General features: G+C 49.9%; 1 protein-coding gene across 1 annotated transcript in view; it reads right to left on the bottom strand.

The window, feature by feature from the left end:
* RAE1 (ribonucleic acid export 1) overlaps positions 1-8,272 on the bottom strand; it is a 16,016-nt gene that overhangs the window by 6,238 nt on the left and 1,506 nt on the right. The window contains exons 2-6 of the mRNA XM_004717140.3: positions 6,228-6,324; positions 5,605-5,709; positions 2,476-2,568; positions 1,008-1,094; positions 47-133 (exon numbers count right to left, since the gene is read on the bottom strand). Coding sequence (XP_004717197.1) covers positions 47-133; positions 1,008-1,094; positions 2,476-2,568; positions 5,605-5,709; positions 6,228-6,317 — 462 coding nt within the window. The 5' untranslated portion in view covers positions 6,318-6,324. The remainder of the gene's footprint in view (positions 1-46; positions 134-1,007; positions 1,095-2,475; positions 2,569-5,604; positions 5,710-6,227; positions 6,325-8,272) is intronic.

The following is an 8,272-nucleotide window of genomic DNA, read 5'->3' on the forward strand; positions in this document are numbered from 1 at the left end:
CTCCACAGGGGTCGGGGGTGGGGGGGGTGGGGGGCGGGCGGCGTACCTTTAAGGTCTTGTCCCAGCTCCCGGTCATCACGCAGCTGTAGTTTGGGGCTTTGATCCAGTGTATGGTCTTAACGGGAGCATCATGCTGCCAACGATCAAAAGCAACACATATCTGGTCACCGCGACACTAGGCCCGGTGACTTTAGTTCCAGACAGGGACTCATTTGGATTTGGGATCACACCAAAAATTGAGCGTGGCAGCCCCTCCTATGATCACAACATGCTCTTTGGGGTACCAGCACCTACTGACCTTCCACTGTCACAAACTTTCCCTGGATGTCAAAGGCAACTAACTTTGAGTCCAAGCAACCCCTTCCTCAAGAGCAGCGAGGGGACCCCACCACCACATGTCCACTCATGAAGTAGATGCAAGCAGGAGACCGGGAAAGGCTTCCAACACACACGGTCTCATAGCACAGCACACCGTGCGAAGCACGCTGCTCTCCCACGAGGCCGGTTCTAACTTCTCGTGCTTGTGTCTACCTCCGGCTTTCTTAGTCTCCTTGAAACAAAAACCTGCTTGTTGCCGTAGGAGCCACAGAAACCCCGACAGGCACGGAAGCATCCTACTGACTGGGCAGCCCGAGCCCCCAGTGACAGTCCCACCTTAGGGAGGGCACTCAAGTATTTCTCACAGGAAGGAGCCTAACCCGCTTGGTCACAGGCCAGCCCTACACAGCTGCTGAGAGCCTGCATGTGAATGAGCAGGCCCACTTGCAGTCTGGCCAGCCTGCACTCCGGCCGCCCTCAGGTACACACAGGAGACTCCCAGCAGAGCAGTCTCCGAAACACTTAGCAGGCTGAGCACGGCGAGCAAACCGGCGTTCTCACGTGAAAGGGGCTCCTGGGACGGAGAGGTCCGGCGAATGCGGGTGTCAGACATGTGCACTTTAAACAAAGTGACGGCAGTGACAGTACAGACGCCTGACCCGGCACGACCGCAGTGGCAGGGCTCTGACCTGGGCAATCTGGATCGCCTGGTTGCTGTTGAGGTCCCACATCTTGGCAGTTTTATCACACGAGGCTGTGAACACTTTGCTCCCATCCTACAACAGAAAAGGTGAGGAGACAACTGGCATTCTCACACAAACCAGGTGCCACACACTGACTGAGGTTTGGTCGAACATCACTGAGGAAGCTCTCTGTTTGCTAGTCAACAAGTTTCTAATTATGTGGGGGCTGGTGCATTATGAACTTATCATGCCAGGCACAAACCACATTTTTCTCAGCACTGCTTTATGTGATCAGTCATGTTTCAGGGATCCTATGTGGAAGGGGTTCAGATCCAAGATCCAAGTGGCACATAGGTTACAGAGTGAAAAGATCCACCCCTCCCACCCCCGGCCCTGACTTCTCCAGGGTAGTCTCCGTGCACATCACCAGGGGGCATTACTACATGTTTGTGTTTTCAAAATAGTCTTTTAAAAAGCTACAAGAATAAAAATGGATACCCAAGCCCCTGACCTAGATTGCCTAGACACTTGGCTACATGTTCTCTCTCTACACCTACACACAGTTTTATTGATCTCCATATTTAACAGCACTCCAAAGTACCTGGCACACACCCATACAACACTACTTCATAATAACTATAGATCTTTCTAAAGTCCGCTTTAAAATTATCTCACTGGTAATTCTTAAATACTTGTATCTGGAACTCAAAAGCCATTCAGTCAAATATGGGGCAGCTCAGCTCATGCGAGGAAAGAAAGTACCGAGGGGCTGTGCAGACCAGGGTTCAGCAACCCTCCCAGAGAGCGGCAGACAGCACAGCGCTCTTGGGCCAGAAGGTCTGTCCCAACGATCAGACTGTCTTGTGGCAGCCTGACGGCAGCCTCATACATCACAGAAAAGGAGGGGTATGGCTGTGCTCCAGGAGCCCTGGTGGTACAGTGGTCACGCACTGGGCTGCGACTCGCAGGGTCGGCAGTGGGAGCTATATATAGTTACAGTCTGGGAAACTCACGGGGCGGTCACTGTGAGTTGGTGCTGACTCGATGGCAGCGAGTTTGGGTTTGGTGGTTTTATTCCAATAAGACGTTGACAAAACCAGTGATGGGTCCTATTTGGCCCGAGGACCGCAGTCTGTCAACCTCATGTCACAGCGAAGATGAACCTTTCCTCACTCTGTAAGTGAAGGTGTGACCAGACCAAGGGAATAATCCCAGAGGAGAGGAGTGCTGCTGTGGGGCTGAGGGGACCCCGTCCAGTCCCCAGAGGCTGCCACGTGGCCCCAGGTGAGTCATCATCCCCGTGGAGCAGCAGCTGGCCAGACCCAAGGGGTCTGCACACAGAACAACCCACTAAAGGCCCAGGCGAGGAGGTGGGGCTCCTGGCGCCATATGAACGTGCTGCAGGCTATTACACACCCCGCACCACACAGGGCTTTTTAGCAGAGAAGATGGTAGGAAGGTCGAAGGGACATACATCACTCCAGCAAACATCAAGCACGGGCCCAGTGTGCATCTGCTGGGCTTTGGGGATCGTCTGTCCACTGTCCTGAACTTCCCAGCAGCGGACCTGCAGATGTAAGGCAACCAGATATCAGCGAAACCACTCACAACACAGCACAGAATTGTAACACCAAGTAAGTAACTGTACATGAACTTCTCCTATCAGCCTAATCATTGAACTTGAAAAACAAAGCAAGTAAGGTGTTTTCAAGCAGCTACAATTCTATTTCTAAGGCATTAAAAAATACAGCATCTACTGCCTATCCAAGAAACGATACATGGTACTGTCTTCACATCTATGAAATGACAGATGTCACTTACCCCTGCTAGACAGAGAATCGAGCCCAAAGAGGGAGCCTGCCTGTCTTCTTTGATACTGTACTCTAAGCACATCTGCATTTCCCCTGATTATAAGAGTGATGCACTTTCTTAAGCTCTTGATCTTGTAATGATGACAACATAAAACCTGGCCGCATTCCCGGACTATGAGGCCACGGAGGACCGCGTGATGGTGACTAACAACGACTCTGGGGAACTGCTCTGTGCACAGGTAAAGCTGGAGGGCAGGATGCTGAGTGACACAGTAACAAGAGGACAACAGACATCGTACAAGGCCACTATTATAAGACAAAAGAAGTTTCACACTGAAGTAAACATTCTTTGATGGTTACCAGGGGTGTGTGGGGAAGAAAGAGCAAATTACCACCTGGAGGGTAGACACATGGGTGAACGGGAAGGCAATATACAATAAGAGACATGTCAGCAAAAAAAGCTAAGTGGGAAGGGAGGACGCTGGAAGGAGTGCAAGAGTCAAAGGGGACGGAGTCAATACTGCTGCATCCGGTCCTGGAACTCAGAGTAGCTGCCTGACTAGGCACGTGGGCGAACGATGCCAACAGGAGGGGGGGTGTCTCCACAGACACATACCCTCTGGCACAGGATACTCATGCATGGGTGTTACCTGTGCTGCAAATATGTCCATGAATGTGGTGGAGCACATGGAGGCAAAGTCATGGAAATGTCTCAGACATAAGAAATGAAGACCCTCAGGTCCAAGGTCTTGGGCACACCAAAGTGAGCTGGTCTAATACAGCCCACAAAGACAATGTTCGACTTCAGTCTTAAAAGCTATGAGCAGCCACCTAAGGGGCAACTACTGGTGTCTCTCCACCCAGAGGAAAGAAGAGTGATACAAATCAAAGAAACGTGGAGACAATTAAGTCTCACGGGCTAATGAGGCACGTGAACATCAATCTCCATGCCCTAAGACCAGAAAATTAGATAGTGCCCATCTGCTCTGAAAGGAATCACTTTAAAGCAGCAGTTCTCAACCTGTGGGTTGTACAGCAGCAAAATTATAGTTATGAAATAGCAACAAAAATAATGTTATGGTTGGGGGGGGGTCACCACAGGCCAGGCTGGACAGAGTGGTGGAACCCGAGGACTACGGCCCCTAGTTCAGGCCTAGAAATGAACTCCCCTGTGGCTCAATTTCTAACCCGACAATGGACACGTCGGTAAGGGGCACCGTAACACCAAGGTCTGCACACCTTTGAATGGTCGACTATTTGAGTCAAAAGGGCGCCGGGTTAGGAAAGGAAAAGGGATGGGAGAGGAAGACAGGGAAGAAGCGGGATAAGTGACGGAATGAGAGGATTACAGTCAATGACACGAAACAAAAAGGGTGTAAATTACTGAACAGGAAACAGATTTGCTCTGTAAACCTTCATCCAAATCAAAATACAACACTGAAAGAAAAACTGCCCCGAATCCCACCAGGAACCATCCCACCAGGAACCACCACTATCAACACCCCGATGTCCTTTTCAATCTCCTTTCAACATGCTTGTTTTCTTGAGAACACGTGATTACACAGTAGCTTCACTTCTATAATGGCGCTTGGTCTCCCTTGGGCCCTTAGTCAATTTGTCATTAAACATTCTTGTATCACAGATGTCCTCATACATTTCCTAGCAGTGAACCAACAGAAATCTCCAGAAACTACAGGAAGCAAACGCCTGTGCCTCTCTTTCCCAAACCACAGGCCCTCGTTTGAAGACCGTTTTCGACAATCTCAAGAAATGGTAATGTAGCACATGGGCACGCTGTACACTTCATCGTCACTACTCAGTATTACACTTGTTAGAGACAGCACGATTTAACAGAAACTATTTTTTTTTGGGGGGGGGGGCAGGATCGGGCAGTGACTATGAGCCACACCCCTGGCCAGCCTGAAAAGCGCTGTACCCAGCTTGGCATTCCCTCAGACACAGAACCTTGGGCCAGGTCTTTTCCTTCCCCGTATCCTGACCCCAAGAACAGGGGGGAGATCAGTTTGTACTACTTTGGCTGCCATACAGATAAATCAGATAATTTAACTGTCTAATTTCCTCAAGCCCCATAAAGGAAATGAAGGTGACCACAGGTATACACACTGCCAATTACGCTTTTCAAGAACTGCAGCAATTTCCACACTGAGCAAGAGCACCTGTAAGGCGTTGGCCTGCCCTTGCCGGCCTGCTTCGTTTTTCTAGACGCTGTATTTGTTCATCTCGATGTGTCTTTCTCGGGTGACTGGTGAGGCTGGAGGGTTACGGGCGACTTTCCGGCCCTGGCCCTGCTGCTTCAGTGGCCCCCTTCTACATTCTGTGTGCGTGTGTTTTAACCCGCTTTTTCCTTTTGGTACACAGTGGTTGGATAGGGATAATCCTTCTGCAGGGTGTTGTTAGTGCAACACAGGCCTGGAGAGCATTTTCAGGATGCTGAGGAGGGAATTCTTCCCCTGTCACACTGACCCTCACTAAGCATGGCGTTTTCTTTGGGAACACATGTACAGACCTGGGTTAACATTTCTAAGTGATCCTGTATGCTTATGTTTTCCTTGCAAGAATCAGAGTCACAACAAGTGATGCCTACCATCCAGGAGGGGTCACACCCTCTAACCTTATTTCTTTACAGAAGCCCCAGGTAAGCCTTACCTTGGTGTCATCTGCTTTGGAAAGAACTGAACTCCCTCCCCTTGCCCTGCTCACCACCATAAACGCTGCCCTTGCCCACAGCCAGAAGTGATGATGGAGCACACACGTCTTTAGGGAGCACTTACATCATTCGCCCACGATCCCGCAATAAGGAAGTTCCCTGGCAAGGTTGGTGGACTAAACGACAGGCAACCAATGCTGTCATCGGGAGAAGATGTCACTTCAATATCCTGGGGATGGGGAGAAGCAAGTTAAATGTACGCATCTTGACAATTCAACTCCAAATTGCTTTCTTTCCCACCAAACATGGCATCATGGACTTCCCCTGTGCCCCAGAACTGCCTGAAGTAGCCAGCAAGAGGGTGGCACTGCCAGGACTAAAAGCAGCCCTCCACAGAAAATGCACTCAACTGTGCTATCAGCTCACTCTTGCTCCAAAGTGCCTGATCACAAAAGCCAGTCACCGGCGACCATCCCGTGAGAATTCTGATCTGACAGCTGTGGTCGGGGTCCCAGGAACTACAATTCAACAAGCAGCCCTGGAAGATTCCTGGGACGTGGTGAGCCCGAGCTGGAAGGACACCAGTCCAAGGGGCACAGTTTCTGGGCTCCAGGGTTGAGAACGCTGTTGGCAAAAGGAAGCCCAAAGACGGCCCTCAAGCCGCCTGGGCTCTCTCTTCCACCCTCTCTGCTGAGGGCAGCCCTGCCTGCCCTCTCCCGACAGACTCCAGGAAGCTCGCTGCGGTACCTTCATAGGATTGTGGTTGTCTGTGGTCGTACTGCCAAACATGCTGGTCCCACCCGTTCCAAAGCCCGAGGTTGTTCCAAACAGACTCATTGTGGCCCTTAAAAAAAAAGGCAAATGCTAAGAATTGGTTCGTTAAGCAATTAATGTCACTGAGAAGCTGAATGACTCTAAGTCCCAGGAGGGAAATAGAGGTTTTAAGTAGCAAGACACAAGGCGCCTCTCCAGAAGTGATCACAATCACGATGTAACAAGCGGAGTGTTTTTCCTATAAACTTCAGATTTACAAGGAAAACCTGTGCAGACAGGGGCAGGCTGTTCCATCTGCCCCACATCCAGTTTCCCATCATTAGCAGCTGACATTCCCCACAGCTGCCGCACAGCCAATTCTGATTCAGAGCCGCTCTGTGACTGAGCAGAACTGCTCCCCCGGGTTCCCGAGACATCGTTTTATGGGAACAGACAGCAGTTGGTCTTGGCTGCGGTTTTAAAGAAGTGTCAAGAAACCACTGTGATCTGCTGGGGTACCAAGAGGCCTGGCATAGCACTAACACCTTTGGGCTTTTACATTGTAAGACAACCACTCCTCCTCCAGTTTCTTCCCGGGCACCACAGTAAAGGCACTTCACTAAGGTATAATGTGGTGCTGTGGGCTGGGTGGTGGGCAAATGACAAGGTCTGTGGTTCACGTCCACCAGCTGATTCTCTTCCCCTAAAGATTTACCCTACACAAGGTCAATATAAGTCACCATTGACTTGATGGCAGTGAACTTTTGAGGATCAGGTCATATTATGTATGCGGGAAGCAGATGCATCAGGGTTGGGACCCAACCTCACTGTGCCACTTTCCTGCTTTGCCAACAGTCAGAACTGGCAATGAGTTAGTTTGGCTTTTTGAAGGTTACTCTGAGCATCAGGAGCCCTAATGGCACAGTGCTTACTAGTTGGGTTGCTAACCTCAAGAGCAGCAGTTCAAAACCACCAGCTGCTCCAAGGGAGAAAGAGGAGGCTAATCTTTAAATTTTACTGTTTCAGAAACCCACACGGGGAATCCCACTCTGTGCTATAGCTAATCAACACGATGGCAGAGAGCTGAGGGTCAGGTATGATTATATATGCAGAGAGCACATGCATCGAGTGCACAGTAAGTACCGCAGAGACCATGCCCTTCTTTTTTCCTTCCAAGGAGGAATCTGTGCACGGTAAGCCCCTGACCACTCACACACTGGCCCTCATACCCACAGGCTCCACATCCGACGGTCCAACTAACCAAGGATCCAAAATATTTGAGAAGGAAAATCATTACTGGTAAGCGGTCAGTCATCCTTCAAAGGCTAAAAAGGAGTATAACATCCTGTTCATATAGCACTTATGATGCATTAGGTATTATAAGTAATCTAGAGATGACTTCAGGACCCCAGTGGCGTTGTCAGGTGTTAATGGCAAGGTTAGTGGTTGAAACCCACCAGCGGCTCCTTGGGAGAAAGATGAAACTGTCTGCCCCAGTAAAGATTTACAAAGCCGCAGAGACCCTCGGGGTCTCTAGGAGTCCAAATTGACTGGATGGCAGTGGGCTGGGCAAAGAGATTCTTTACTTAAAGTTTGCAGGAGGATCTGCATGGGTTATAGGGCAACACCCCACCATTTTATATGAGAGCTGTGGGAATCTGCAGATTTTGGTATCCAGCTGGGGGGGGGGTGTCCTGGGACCCACCACCCACAGATATAGAGACAATATTTTCAATTCTGCTAAGGGTCAGCAAATTCTTATCCCTTAAAGCAGTGGTTCTCAACCTTCCTAATGCCATGACCCTGTCATACAGTTCATGTGGTGGTGACCCCCAACCATAAAATTATTTTCGTTGCTACTTCATCACTGTCATTTTGCTACTGTTATGGATTGGGCGACCCCTGTGAAAGGGTTGTTCAACCCCCAAAGGGGTCGCGACCCACAGGTTGAGAACTGCTGTCTTAAAGGTTTGTCTCAAAACCAGCAGCCATCTAAATGAGGCATCATGAAAGTTCACACAGAAAAAGCACACCAACCT

This window comes from Echinops telfairi, unplaced genomic scaffold (assembly GCF_000313985.2).
Source record: "Echinops telfairi isolate 266 unplaced genomic scaffold, ASM31398v2 ScPeMD7_7413;HRSCAF=8451, whole genome shotgun sequence".
In the NCBI taxonomy this organism is placed as follows: domain Eukaryota; kingdom Metazoa; phylum Chordata; class Mammalia; order Afrosoricida; family Tenrecidae; genus Echinops; species Echinops telfairi.